Source organism: Perca fluviatilis, chromosome 19 (assembly GCF_010015445.1).
Source record: "Perca fluviatilis chromosome 19, GENO_Pfluv_1.0, whole genome shotgun sequence".
Classification (NCBI taxonomy): Eukaryota; Metazoa; Chordata; class Actinopteri; order Perciformes; family Percidae; genus Perca; species Perca fluviatilis.
In genome coordinates, this window is record NC_053130.1 from 5,393,424 (window position 1) to 5,409,155 (window position 15,732).

Here is a 15,732-nt window from a genome sequence, read left to right on the forward strand (position 1 = left end):
CAGAGAGCATCATGAAGAACAAGGAACACACCAGGCAGGTCCGAGATACTGTTGTGGAGAAGTTTAAAGCCGGATTGGATACAAAAGATTTCCCAAGCTTTAAACATCCCAAGGAGCACTGTGCAAGCGATAATATTGAAATGGAAGTATCAGACCACTACAAATCTCACGAAGAACCACCCGGCCGTCCCTCTAAACTTTCAGCTCATACAATGAGAAGACTGATCAGAGATGCAGCCAAGAGGCCCATGATCACTCTGGATGAACTGCAGAGATCTACAGCTGAGGTGGGAGACTCTGTCCATAGGACAACAATCAGTCGTATACTGCACAAATCTGGCCTTTATGGAAGAGTGGCAAGAAGAAAGCCATTTCTTAAAGATATCCATAAAAGTGTTGTTGTTTTTAAAGTTTGCCAAAAGCCACCTGGGAGACACACCAAACATGTGGAAGAAGGTGCTGTGGTCAGATGAAACCAAAATCGAACTTTTGGCAACAATGCAAAACGTTATGTTTGGCGTAAAGCAACACAGCTCATCACCATGAACACACCATCCCCACTGTCAAACATGGTGGTGGCAGCATCATGGTTTGGGCCTGCTTTTCTTCAGCAGGGACAGGGAAGATGGTTAAAATTGATGGGAAGATGGATGGAGCCAAATACAGGACCATTCTGGAAGAAAACCTGATGGAGTCTGCAAAAGACCTGAGACTGGGACGGAGATTTGTCTTCCAACAAGACAATGATCCAAAACATAAAGCAAAATCTACAATGGAATGGTTCACAAATAAACATATCCAGGTGTTAGAATGGCCAAGTCAAAGTCCAGACCTGAATCCAATCGAGAATCTGTGGAAAGAACTGAAAACTGCTGTTCACAAACGCTCTCCATCCAACCTCACTGAGCTCGAGCTGTTTTGCAAGGAGGAATGGGCAAAAATGTCAGTCTCTCGATGTGCAAAACTGATAGAGACATACCCCAAGCGACTTACAGCTGTAATCGCAGCAAAAGGTGGCGCTACAAAGTATTAACTTAAGGGGGCTAAATAATTTTGCACGCCCAATATTTCAGTTTTTTATTTGTTTAAAAGGTTTGAAATATCCAATAAATTTCGTTCCACTTCATGATTGTGTCCCACTTGTTGTTGATTCTTCACAAAAAATAACAGTTTTATATCTTTGTTTGAGGCCTGAAATGTGGCAAAAGGTCGAAAAGTTCAAGGGGGCCGAATACTTTCGCAAGGCACTGTATATATATAAACATGGAAAAAGAAACCTAAACACCCTGTATTTTAAAAGGAGTCAAAGAAACTCATAATTTTGAATTCACCATTCCCCAGGAAGGGTCACTAACAACTTACACCTTATACAGTGTGCAGCACAAGGACTGTGCCAGCTGCCCATCTTAGAACTTTCATTTCATTTCTCTTTCTGTGGGATCACTAACATATCTCTCACACATGAAGTATCGGTGATGTATGTCCCTCTCAGTACATCTGTCAGTTTGTGTGTCCTAACTGCCCACTTGTCTATTTGTGCTCCAGGCCCAGCAGTTGTCTGCAATGAGGCTGCAGCATGACCTGATGAAGAAATGTGAAGACCAGATGTTGAAGCAAATTGAGAAGCTGCTCAGCCATCAGAGCCAACTCAGGGAACGTCTCGTGGGTTCAAGCCTGAATCAATATTTACATCTTATACCATATTGGTTATGTGTAATATGAATACCTAGTCCGCTTTTATAGTGTAAAACTAGATGCGTACAAATTGACTTTGTTTCAGAAGATTCAGAAAGGCTGCAACTAACAAAGATCTTTGTTATAACCAGACCCAAATGGAATCTGTGGATTTTTTATTTTTTACAGTTTTCAGTGGTGATCCAGAATGAAAATTTCTGGAATTTAGCGGGGTGAAGATGTGTTAACATTCTGAGTTTTATTTTAATTTTTTTAATTTGTGTAATTTAGTCTATAAAATGTCAAAATAGTGAGTAAGTGTAAAATCATGAAAGTGCAAAATATTGCACAAAAGTCATGACTTTGAGAAAAAGATTTCATCAAAATTATATCGTTAACATCACTAAAGGTAGCAGTAGTAGGGGTAGCTGTAGCATCACAAGCAGCTGAGTGTTATTGTTGGAAGCATTTCACAAGATCCGTCTTTTCATACCAGGCCAAGATAAAGTGGGAGTCTAAAGAGGAAAAGGAATACTTCCTTCAAGAGATCTCAAGGTTCAACAGTGACTTCAGTCTTCGAGGAACCAGAGACGTAGTGTTCGAGAGCCAAACACACACTGAGCTCCTGGACCTGGAGAGGGAGGTGGAGGCATTATACAAAGGTCATAAAAGACTGCCAATTGTACTGTTGTCACGGTAGACAGATGTTTATATAATGCAGATGTGGCCCTGACTGCCCATTTCAAAACTATTAGATATTCCTTGGTTTATCATATGGTATAAGTAGATGAGTTATAATGATGGCCAACGTCCCTGACAGTGAAGAAGTAGTCAATGTAATTTCAGGAAGAATGTTGTTTAAATTTATTAATTTAGATGGTGGTTGGAGAATGATAGTAAAACTGATTTCAAAAATTAGATTAAGTAATGAATGGAGTGAACATAGTAGTGTAATGGTTGTATTGTGTATTGATGCAAGGATGTTTTATGGATTACAGAATAAGAGAAGCTGGAAGGTTTTGGAAAGAGAACAGTTTATCATGATGCAAAAAATATATTATATAATATTCAAAATTAAAATCTCCAGCTCTTCAAAGACTCAAATAAGGCTGAAACAAATGATTAATATACACTTAAGTCTCCTATAAAGTCAAATAGTAAATACTGAGTTGATCATGAGATTTGGGATTGGAGTGTGTGTGTGTGTGTGTGTGTGTGTGTGTGTGTGTGTGTGTGTGTGTGTGTGTGTGTGTGTGTGTGTGTGTGTGTGTGTGTGTGTGTGTGTGTGTGTATTTCTCTGTCATGATGTGTACAGACATATACAAAGAGGAAATATGATTGAGCACGCTGACTGAACTCAGGCACATCTTAAAAAAATAGTTTATTAAACTGATTAGAGTTAAATTTTCTAGATAAATGTCAGTTTACTCCAGGACTTGGTTTGCTTTGTGTCAGCCTACACAGTTACAAATACGAAACTCCCGAGGTGTTAAGTCCATCCTTTCATGATGATATTTAAATCCTGTGCAGTTCACACTCAAACATGAGAGCAGCACTAATGAGAGTCTAGTTGTGAATGGTAAGTGTGACGCTTATCAGTTACATTTTGTAAGCACAAACGGACATTTGGAAACAGAAAAATGGGTTCAAACATAAAATTTTTCATTATTTTCCACCTTGACAAATAAAAAAATTGGATCTTTAACCTGTTTTTCGAATTTTCTGTTTTTTATTCAGAGGATCAGAAATTGAGAAAATTACAAAATTGTGTCTGAGCTCCAATTATTCAATACTGCAATGGTATTCTCTTCCTCTACTTTGCGGAATATGCAGGTCATTAACTGCATATGGACCAAAAAAAAAAGAAAACTGATGACTTTGGGGTCAGAGGTGCTTGCAACTGATGGTTTCGAGTGGGGGGCGTAGCTAGGTGGAACGAGGGAGAGAATACCATTGCAGCATTGAATAATTGGAGCCCAGATGAAATTTTGAAATTTTCAAAATTTCTGATCTGATCCTGAAAAACAGTTTAAAGATCAAAGTTTTTAATTGGTCAAGGTGGAAAAAAATGGAAAATTGGATATTGGAACCCATTTTTCTGTTTTTCCAAATATATCAAAATAATATCAAAAGGTTTAGAGTTTTGAGAACACGTGTTAGGAAAGGGTAGGAAAGCAATGCATTGTGTGTGTATATATTTAATTGAATCATTACAATCAATAAATATTGTATAGTGACTATTTGTTAAGAAGTTGCAGTGGCAAGTGTTTATAGAAGCACAATATATATTTTTATTTTTTTATATAAAGTCAAGCAACTTTTAGTAACTAATTACACTTTTGATGTGGTTTGAACTGTTTTCATTAGTTCTACAGGATTGAGGATACCAATGAGGACCGATGCCTTCATATTATGTATTATATCTGGGCTCAGGGGAAATGCATTTTCGGATTGTGTGTATTGTTAAAGTGAATTTAAAAAATGCCCACATTGCATTCCCTTGAAAATAAAAGCAATTCTTTCATTGAGGAGTATAAATTCAGGGTACAGTTCAGCTCTCCTGGTGATTTTTTTCTCAATCATTCTTGAGGCCTTATAAGTACGATTTTTTTCAAAGTTTTTTTTTTTTCTGCCTCTACAATCAGAGATGGAGCTGATGAGCCACAGGAACAGTCGAATGAGCTCCATGCAGGAGGAGAAGAGAGTGCTCCAGCTCAAAATGCAGGGCCTGTATAACGTCCACAAAGGTGAATACCAAATGTTCATTCATATGTATGTCGGATAACGGGGCTCTGAAAGAGCACATGTAAAACTGCTACTGACAGGTTTCTTTTTCTCAACAACACTCAACACACTTCATAAGCCCCCTTGTTGTTTTATTCACAGCGCCGATAGCAGGCCATCAGTTTTCCATCTCATTTTAAAGGTCTTTTGTTCGACAGAAAAATTCAATAGAAAATTCAACCGCATTACTGAGACAGTTGTAGAGAGCAACTCCTTTGCAGTGGGAGAGGTCAATACCTTACAGGCAGAACATCCCATAGTTCCATAGTTATAATGGTTGTGGTGGTGGGAGGGGGGGGGGAGGTTGTATAATCCAAACATAGTCCCATTGTCTCATCCACCTCTAAGTAAGAAAGTAAGTAAGTCAAGTTTATTTATATAGAACTTATCACAGACAGAGTCACAAAGTGCTTCACAAGCCAAATTTATACATTAAAGGTCCCATGACATGTTGCTCTTTGGATGCTTTTATATAGACCTTAGTGGTCCCCTAATACTGTATCTGAAGTCTCTTTTATATAGACCTTAGTGGTCCCCTAATACTGTATCTGAAGTCTCTTTTATATAGACCTTAGTGGTCCCCTAATACTGTATCTGAAGTCTCTTTTATATAGACCTTAGTGGTCCCCTAATACTGTATCTGAAGTCTCTTTTATATAGACCATAGTGGTCCCATAATACTGTATCTGAAGTCTCTTTTATATAGACCTTAGTGGTCCCCTAATACTGTATCTGAAGTCTCTTTTATATAGACCTTAGTGGTCCCCTAATACTGTATCTGAAGTCTCTTTTATATAGACCTTAGTGGTCCCCTAATACTGTATCTGAAGTCTCTTTCCCGAAATTCAGCCTTTGTGCAGAATTACAGCCACTAGAGCCAGTCCCACAATGAGCTTTCCTTAGTATGCGCCATTTCTTTGTCTATAGCTATTTAGGAGGAGAGAGGGGGGGCAAGGTTGAGGGTGGGGGTGTGGCCTTGACCAACTGCCACTTTGCTCATTTGAAAGCCATGATGTCTCTCTCTCATGGGTGGGCCAAATTCTCTGGGCGGGCAAAGCAGAGAAAGGGGAGGTAACCTTGCTCCTTATGACCTCATAAGGAGAAGATTCCAGATCGGCCCATCTGAGCTTTCATTTTCTCAAAGGCAGAGCAGGATACCCAGGGCTCGGTTTACACCTATCACCATTTCTAACCACTGGGGGACCATAGGCAGGCTGGGGGAACGCATATTACAGTTTTTTTCGATTGCTAGACGACTCTGGGCACAACTGGAGTCACATCTGCAAAACTCTAACTACAGTCTGCACAGCAGCAGTTCATGTGGACCAAACTCTAGTTCATTTTTCATTGCTTGAACACAGTTTTCAAAACTCTACACACTTATCCCATGACTTTAACCACAACGTGCACAACACTGTAGATTTACAGCACTTTGTTCAAATGCTAACATACTGCTGTCAAAACTGTTAACCACACATTCAAAACAGAATAGATTTCAGTCTGGTGCCTATCAAACACTGCTGATTGCAATTTTAGCTGAAAGCCTAAGCAGTTGTCTTGTTTTAGACTAATTAGTGAACATATATGGTATTTATATACAGTAGAGAAAGTTCAGAAAGCCTTTTTTGTACACAAACCCCAAATAAGAATAAAACAATTATACACTGTACTGTTTGAGAGAAACCGGTAAAAGAGCAAAGATACCAATATGTCCAGGTAAGATGTCTGAGGTTATATACACAGATAAAATACTATATCTTTACTATAGTAAAACTGTGTTCTTACTGTTTTTCAGAAAGTAATGGAGGTGAAAGCAATAGAAACACCACATTCATTTGTATTTAGAGATGATGCAGACATCCAATGTGATGAAGAAAACTTGCCACATGATGCTGGAGAGAGGCAGTATTAGTCACACTATTCTTTGGTACTGTTATGTACCTTTAGTTTTTTTTCCCCAGTAATTCCATAAATTACTAGAGACAAAATACTTTATTGAAGAAAACTGCTGATTTTCATTCCTTCTTGTTTACCTTATGTAAAAACTGGTATGCTATACAATCTATATTTTTTCCTTAAATACACTGTTGAGTAGTGTCAAGTCACTCAAATTGTAAAGATGAAAAAGTTTGTAATTTCTGTATTGGTGTTTGACACTAGTGTTTTTACCCTCAGTGTGTTCTGAGTGACAGTGTGTGTGTGTTATCTCAGCGAGGCTTGTGCATAGTGTTTGGCTGCACTGAGCCTGTTTTGAGACGTGTGTGAAGAGTTGTGTTGCTTTGAATGAGTTTTGCAGGTGATGTGAACTGTTTAGCTCAGGTGACTGGTGGTAGTGCAGACTGTAGTTAGAGTTCTGCACACGTGACTCCAGTTGTGCCCACTGTCGTTTAGCAATCGGAAAAAACTGTAATGTTAAAAAACCTCATAAAGTGAAATTGTCATGCCATGGGACCTTTAAATAATAAATTTACAGTAATAGTAATACAGTCATCAATGTGGTTACATGAACGCCTGACTAAAAAGATGCGTCAACCGAGGCTGCCGCTCTGAAAACATAAAGCACAGCGTTCCACAGACTAGGAGCCACTGTTTCAAAAGCTCTGTCCCCTTTAGTGTTCAGCTTTGTACGGGGGAAGCGCCAGTAAGCAGAAGTTCTGCAGCTCTACACACGTTCTAACAATGCGACTGTGTCTGTCTTGTTTGAAAAGAAAAAAAAAAAATCATTTTGTGTGTGATTTATTATTCTTGACTGCAGACCTGGATCATCAGTTGAGTGAGGCTGAAGCAATGACAGAATCTCTGAGAGCCGAGAGCCAGTTTGTCAGTCAGAAACCTCTCACTGACAGCACCTGTCTGAAGTGAGTGCCATCAACTGTCTGGATGCGATGAGAGGTTTATATTTGTGGACACACACACACACACACACAGTATACATACAGTGCCCGATTAATTTGTAATTACGTTATGTCACGAAAAATAATCCTTATGAGACACAAACAAGTAAATGGTAAATGCTGCAGGGAAATAAAAGCAAACAAAAGGCAAAGGAGCAAAATAGAACAAAACAAAGTGTAAACACAAAAAAGAAAAAAGTTAATTTGCAGAGGCTTCCTTAGAGCTTCCTGATATTTTAAATATTCCTGGCTGAGCAGCTGTGATGTTGAATTTGTTGAGCGTTTTCTGTCTTGCGAGGCCCGTCAGTAGGCTCGGTGAACAAAAGTGCAATCCCTGTCCTCTCCTCGCCAGGGCTCTGTTGTTTTCTTTATTATAAGTGATAAGAATTCACCTCAGCAGTAGCTCTAATAGCCGCAGTCACTCACGTGATGCTAAATGCACTAACAAAGGACAAGAAGAGAATCAAAAGTGTTAACACGTTACAGCGCAGCATTTCTGCAGGCTCATTAGAAAGAAGGTGTTATTTATGCAGAGCAGAACTGAATCATACTGTGAGAAGTGCTGAATAGACCAGAGTGCTCAGCTCCCGTCTGTGTTTCTCCCTCTGTATCCTGCTGGCCGGAGTCCAAATCTAGAAGTGTAAATAACGGGGCATTAAGACCATTTGGCTTAATTAAGGCTTTGATCTGCAGTGTATTTCATTCAGTCAACAAGTGGATAAAAAGAAACTGTGGCTAATGTGATTGATGCAGGGAGGTTTGTATGGGAAAATGAATGAGGGGCGGATAGTTAAGCATTTCCACTGAATGCTTATCCAGCGACTTACCAACAAAGAAATACAGTTATTAGGAAGTTAGAAATACAGTTTGATTATTTTCAGTTAAAACATGATGTATGATTCCACTAAAACCTAACTTTTACATGTATAAAAAAAGCATATGGAGCAACCCAAACATCCAAACTTTTATCTGAGTAAAGATAAGTGAAATATTTAATATAATACATTACGGAGCAGTAGTGTGTGTGTGTGTGTGTGTGTGTGTGTGTGTGTGTGTGTGTGTGTGTGTGTGTGTGTGTGTGTGTGTGTGTGTGTGTGTGTGTGTGTGTGTGTGTGTTTTGTGTGTGTGTGTGTGTGTGTGTGTGTGTTAAATGAATGAGCAGAAAATGGATAACTCAGTCCTTCCAGAATTTTTTTTTTTTTGTGATTATTGCGGGCAAAAATCCTTGATTATGCGGCATGTTTTCTTAAAAAATGCGATGGAATATGCGGGATATTTATGCAATTTTATGAGATGAAATTGCGGGAACTTGCAAAAATTGCAGGAACTTGCAAAAACTGCGGTTTGATGAAAAAGAGAGAAAAAAAGTGATTCCCCCAACACCCTGCTTTTCGATGATGTTCACTTCGCGTAATTACGTCACTTCATAACGTTCCCATGGCTACAGGGGAAATGGCTGCTCTTGTGTGAAGTAAATGCAACTTTTTCAACTTTCTGCTAAGATGTATGGGACTTTTTGCAACGAAAATGTGGGGATTATGAAATCATGCAAGCCCTGCATATTTTGCACGGAAATCTGCAATTTATGCGACGAAAGTGTGGCGTCTTTGAAAAAATGTGGCCCCCGCATCAATATGCGGACTTTGGCTGTTATGCATTGAATTATGCGATCGCATAATCACGTTTTTCTGGAGGGACTGATAACTCCACTTAACTAGTCCGTCTTACTGTAGATAGATAGTAGTAGCTGGCTCTAGAGAAAACATACGTGAACTTGTCTGGAACACACTGAAACAACACTTCTGAGTTTCAGCTCACAGGGCACTTTTATTCAGGTACCAGTTCCCTATTTAAACTGTGAAATTAAGTATATACTTAATCTGCATCTATACACACATGAGATACAGCTGCGTCATTATGTTTTTCCTTTTTAGTTGTGACACTTTGACATACATCGATATTGTTTTATCTTAATGTCTACTGCTCACTCAGCCGTTCTTCCCTTGTTCCTCATTCTTTGACATTTTCTTGAAAGGTTTTATTTAGAGTTTTCTTCTCTTAAGTGCAAATGATACAGCCAGTGTCAGCACAGCCATGAGTGTGTACATGGCATACGTTTTGTAGGCTTTTAGTTTCTGAGGCCAATATAGGCTGAGATATACTGGGCTAGGTTTTACTAAGGGAAGCGTATCTTTCCAAGATGTTGTTTTATGCCTTGTGCTATGGTTGGTTGATTTGTTTTGCATAGTATTACCATGTAAATGATTGTTGATCTGTGTTTGGAAGTCAATTTCCTGTCCTGCACTGTGAGATCAAGTGTCTTGCTAAGGTGTTGGTTCTCCACAAAAAGTTCTTAACATTCTGAATATTCTCCAAGTCCCGGAAGCTCTATTGTAGGGATGAACACCATTATTTCAAAAGACATCCCCTCTGTCGACTGTGAAGGTTATAGCATAGCATGATTCATATCATTTTCATACCTATCAAACCATTCTGTGACCCCTCTTGCCCTACATGGACTAATGTATCCTGCTTTTCCTTAATTCTCACACATTGGTATCTGTGAAAAAGAGCAGACAGCTTGCAGCAGCTTCTTTTTTTTCTTTTCTAAAACAGTAATGAGCATTTGGGTCTATCATCAAGTATGTCACAAAGCCAGACAGTGTAGATTTAAAACTAGTATCAGTGAATCTACATATTTTGAAGCTGCAGCTTTGACAGTGAGTGGGACAATAACTACAAAACGCTGATTCCCAAGAAATGTAGAAATGTAGCTTGGTAAAATTACAAGCTATCACAAAACATTAAGAGCTAAACCGGTATCGGAGTAAACTCACACATTCCTTCATTCATTCTCCTTAGATCTTTAGGCATCCAAACGTCGAATATAACAAATAGGCAAGCACTTGTAGTGTCTGCTCATCACTGTAGAATATCAACTAGGTACAATATGAAATGGGGACCTCCTCTATTGAACCATGCCTGGTAGGTGAGTGCCGGTCCACCGTGTTCCTCCACAAAGAGACTTCCTTTATTTAATTAAAAAACTGGAGATCAATAGTGTTCCAGGAAGGAAGGGTCATTGTTATTGCTGATGCCACTACTTTGGATAATGTCTTCTCTACAACACGATGGATGCGAAGTGATTTACAAATCCCCAAACCTATCACACTTTCAGTTTGCGAAATCAAAATGTATTTATTCATTGTAACACATTTCCCCCCAGCATTTAATTAAAGGTGTTTGCGATGCCTGTTATTAGGACGAGGTATAAATAAAATAGGCACATGTCATAATCCTTTCCTTCACTTATATCAGTTGCCTCCTTATTTATATTTCTCAGTCCTTTACTCCCTCTTCTTCACCTCTTTCTGAGCCCATTCCGCCTTAAATCAAGCATGTGGTTCGCATGTCCTGCTCATCCATCAGCCTCATTAAACATACTAGGTCCTTCATTACCTTCCCCCCCACCCCGGGCTTATTAGCCTCAGGAAGTGCTGAGGATGTGGCTTTGGAGGAAAGAGGCCTCCTCTCAGTCATTCTTATGATCATCCATTCCGAACTGAAACCATCAATCCTGCCTTCAGCCGCTGCAGCGTCTCTTTAAAACGCATATTTAACTCTCCGCTTATTGATTGTTGGAAATTGAATGCATGTCAATTTGAATGAGTGCTGCAGTCATTTAAAAAGTGTTCAGTGCGCAAGATCATTCTCTGTCGCACAAGAGAATAGAAAGATACCTGAAATATTCAGTCAATGCGCTCAGGATGGATGATTTGGGAGCTGTATGTATTTTTTGATGTGCCATATTTCTTTCACTGATATATTACCGCTACATTATTTGTGAAGGCTCATTTGACGATGTCATCGCACCGCAGAAATCTAATATTAAACTGCAGAAACCACCGATATCCAAAAAGCCATCCTGAGTGTCCTGCTGTTGGAAACATCATTCTTCTGTCTGAAAAACAGTGTGCTCGCCTGAAAAATCTGATTTGTAAGTTCCACAGAGAAGAGTAAAGTTTAAAACATTAATGTTGGTTTTCAGACTGTGAAAATGCAATTTAAGCTCAGCTGTTTTATTGTTTCATTAACTTCCAATAAAAGAAAGGATGGAGGTAGCTTGTCTCAGATTCATGTGTACCTCTGTGTAGATCCTTCTAACACCTGAAATAACATAACAGGGAAATCACAGCCAAGGCATCGAGTACACCGGACCCAAGTCGGATGCTTTTTCCAGAGGCAAACTGAACTGAGTAATACAATTGTATGTATGTTTTATGAAATTATAGTGTAAAATATTTACTTTGCTACCATACGAGCAGACTGTTTTAAAGAAGTGGATCATTTTAGTCTAAGACAAAAGGACAGCATTGTCTTCTGTGGTGCTTCCATAAAGTTCATATTTCTGCTTCCTTCTACGTATATTTCGGAGCTGTCCTCTCTTCTTCTTTTCATGGCATTGTCTGGTATACGGTTTATAATTTCCTTGTTTATCAAACGATGAAACAGAGCCAAGTTTTGTATTTAAAATACATCATCATTACTGGATTTCTGACTGAATCTTAAGACTAATAACCTTTCTTTCTTGCCTAAAAAGTAAGGTATAATAACAATGCTTTTAAAAACACCATTGATTTTGCTTTTGTCAGTGCATATACACATATTCTATCGTTTTTGATTATTTCAGTTGGAACTGCAATGTAAAAAACTGGAGTTAACCAGGTGGTCATGGTCATATTTAAATTGGTATTGGACCAAGGCTAGTCAAAATAACAAAGCTGGGTTTCTCATTAGTAAATGTATATGTTTCAATAATTCAATTGCAGCCATAGTAAGGTTAAACTCTGATCATTGAAGCCGTCTGTTAAACAGCTTAACCTTTGTGTTGTCCTCGGGTCAAAGTTGACCCGTTTTAAAAGTGTCTATATCAAAAATACGGGTTTCTTTTAACTAAATTACCCAAAAATAAAAATAGTTCCAAACCCGAAACAGGCTGTAATTATGCATCAACATACGTTCCTCTGATCCGTCAACTATTAGCTAAAATAATTCATAATATCAGGAGTTTGTAACTAAAAAATTAGGCATAATTAAATACGAATTAGGTTTATTGACCATATACTCTAAAAATAAGTGTAAAACTAGCGGTGATGAGTTGGAATGAAGTTGGCCAAGAAGATGTAACACAGAATTGGGTAGTAATTTATACTTTATGCTTTATAAAACAGGCCAAACAGACCGGGTCTATCCACTGATTTACAGACGTCTCTTTTGCCAGTGTGTTTGGGGCAGAGGGCATCACGTGACGGTCCAGCAGTTGTAATTCCACCGTTTGGCCACTATGTTCAATTTGCTTTTGGTTGATGCATCTGTGCCTCCTCATCTTGATTTCTTCCTGCAGACACATACCTGAAAGCTACCAACTGGCCTTTACTGGAGATTTACTTTAATTGATTATTGAGACATTTCTAATCTCAACGTATTGCTCTAAGTTCACTCTATGCTTAGTAATTTGCCCCTTGGGGCCTTCCGTATGGCTTTACCCTTGTGCATCCAGCCCCTGGGGACAACATTATTAAATACACAATAACGGGGAGCTGATTACACTGAGTGCAGCTTGTTAGAGCAGACTGCAGGTAACTTAGCTTATCAGTCTGGTGTACATGGTTGATTGTCAGCGGTGTCATTTTTCATACACAGTGTTGTTTCAAAATCCTTTTTGCATTAACAGAGTATCCCTGTTACTCCTCTGTCCAGTTACTTTGATTGGGTATTGTTGCCTCGGCCTGTTTTTTTTCTCACAAATCACATAATGATGTAAGGGATGGGAAGCAACGTGTCTGAGAGGATCAAAATGTCAAGTGATCACGCCACGCTGTGTTCAAACACTTTAAACTTGCCTGCTGTGGAAGTGGCTAACGTTAGAAACTGTACCAGCTAATGTCTAACCCTTAAACCTGATATTCTTATCAGTAAAGACAGTAAACATCGAAAACTCAGGAACTCCTGTCGCATACATCTGAATACATTAAAGCCGTCATGTAAACTCAGACTTTTGGAGAAAATAGGTTTCAGTTCCATGTAGTTCATTTGATTGTGTTTATTTTCTTGGTGATAAAACACAATAGCAAGGTAACACCGAGTATAGTGATACAAAGAAGAACATCAATAGGTTGAAACTCGATATGGAGAACCAAAAATGCTGAAGCATCTCTTTACAAGTTGCCCCTTTCATGAGTTTTAGTTGCTGACGTGGGTTTCATTTGTTCACCAGGCTGAGGGAGGAGCTGGAGATGTATAAAGAAGGAGAGCTTCTGCGAGAGGCCCTCAGCTCTGAAATACACTTCCTGAAGTCTGTAAGTTGTTGTTTTATGAACAAGACTTTTATTCAAGCTAATAAACTGTTAAAACTGTTTTAAATAGGACAACGTTATTCATATATCTGGATCCACATCACTAACTAGACCACAATTTAATTCGCACTAACTGTATTCTGAGTCTCTACTACATCTCAGCAATGTTATAGATTTTTTTTTTCATGTATATTATGTTATCATCATGCCACTTTAGCATATCCATCAATTTACACCTCACTTTGGGCCGGCTTTGGACTGCCTACTTAATCTGTACCTTTGTAGCCTATTGTATTCTGTTTTCTTGCACTATATTGAATGTGAAACTGTAGGTTGTCTTGTACGCTTATGCTTTTCTTGGCCGGGTTGCCGTAGCAAATGAGAACCTGTTCTCAACGGCCTACCTGGTTAAATAAAGGTTAAATAAAAAAATGTAAAATATTCAACCAGAATCAGACAGGATTATTTGCATGTCAGACCAGGGCAGAAAAGTAATATCTTTCAAATCGCACATCGTGATTCATTGTCAAAATGTAACCGTGGAAAACTTTAGTGGGTTCTTTGTAGGATTTCATTTAGCTTTTCTTTTTTCTGTTAGCAGAAGCTGGACAGCAGCCAGGGAAGTGAGCAGCATTAGGTTTGGCATGTATGTTCACTTATTGTCTCATCTGTTGAAAAACAAACATGAATATGAATAGGCAGGACAGAAAGAAAAGAAAGAAGAGGAGAAGGAACAAATGGAATTTTCTTTAATAGTTACTTTAGAAGTTATATGAAAAGAGCACATTCCAATCAGTGCGTGACCTCAGTCAGTACACAGGCTCTTTAGAAAATGTTACTGTTATGTACCTTGTGGAAGAGCTAAAACAAAACAGATACAGTATTAAACTTGGTAAATTTTTTAAATTAAACATGATTGTTTTCTTTGTTCCATCTTGCATTTTCAATACAATATGCAGGTCTGTTTCTACCGTATGTATCGTAATGTATTTTCACAAGACTAACAACTAAACACATACACTTGCATAGTGAAGAGAAAAAACTTGTGGTTCAATGCTGGCAAATAAAGGAGGCATTCAAAAAAGTGATTCTATAATGCCCTCTAGTGTACAAAGTGCAACATTGCTATAATAGGGGTTGATAAGTCAAGACAGAGAATCTTCCATACTGAACATGTAAACACATGTAAAAAAAAAAAAAGAAAATTCAATAGTGCATGATAGTTGAAGGATAATATTTAAATTTCTGGTTAATTTTAAAAAATTAATTAAAAAAATACAATGAGGGGCCGCTGGGTAGCTCACCTGGCTGAGTGTGCGCCCCATGTTACCTCAATAGCCACGGGTTTAATTCTGTCCCACCGGTCCTTTGCATGTCGTTCCCCATCTCTCTCCCCTTTCCTGTCTTCAGCTGGGCATTTTTAGGCTTTTATTGATAGGACAGCTGAAAGGGGAGAGAGAGGGGGGAATGCAGGTCGGATTCGAACCCTGGCCCGCTGCGTCGAGGAGTAAACCACCTTTATAAATGGCCGCCCGCTCTACCAACTGAGCTATCCGGGCGCCCACAAAGGTGTTGAATGGGGTTGAGGTTACGGCTCTGTACGGGCCAGTCAAGTTGTTCCACATCTAACTGGAAAAAAAACATCTTTATGGACCCGACATAGTCATGTTTAAACAGGAAAGGGTTTTTCCCCCCAAACTTTTGCTACAAACTCAGAAGCACACTATTGACAAAAATATAATTGTATGTTGTAGCATTAAAATGTTCCTTCATTAGCCCAAACCAAACGTTTTTTGGACAGAGTTTTTCGGGATGATTCAGATGCTAAAAAGATGTGGAGTTTGAGGAAGGTAAGGTTTTAGCACATGCATACTCACACTTTTTCTTGTGAAATGTGAGTCAGTTACCAGCAAGACACATTATAGAAAAAGAGAACAGTTTCTGTCTGTTGCCTCCTAATGGTTGATGTTTGACATTACAGTTTACCACTGTTAATCCCTCAGTCCAGACAGCTATTGCAGTAA

At 38.7% G+C, this 15,732-nt stretch overlaps 1 protein-coding gene across 9 annotated transcripts in view; it reads left to right on the forward strand.

Annotated features, from left to right (window-relative positions):
* ccdc172 (coiled-coil domain containing 172) overlaps window positions 1-15,732 on the forward strand; it is a 37,418-nt gene that overhangs the window by 3,005 nt on the left and 18,681 nt on the right. For 2 of the 9 annotated variants that reach the window (XM_039783925.1, XM_039783924.1), the window contains exons 3-8: window positions 1,546-1,662; window positions 2,171-2,336; window positions 4,320-4,421; window positions 7,214-7,316; window positions 13,630-13,711; window positions 14,307-14,354. In XM_039783925.1, coding sequence (XP_039639859.1) covers window positions 1,546-1,662; window positions 2,171-2,336; window positions 4,320-4,421; window positions 7,214-7,316; window positions 13,630-13,711; window positions 14,307-14,345 — 609 coding nt within the window. In that variant the 3' untranslated portion in view covers window positions 14,346-14,354. Of the gene's footprint in view, window positions 1-1,545; window positions 1,663-2,170; window positions 2,337-4,319; window positions 4,422-7,213; window positions 7,317-11,201; window positions 11,382-13,629; window positions 14,040-14,306; window positions 14,564-15,732 lie in introns of those variants that run through there. The other 7 variants (XM_039783928.1, XM_039783930.1, XM_039783927.1 and 4 more) reach the window with 6 other exon arrangements.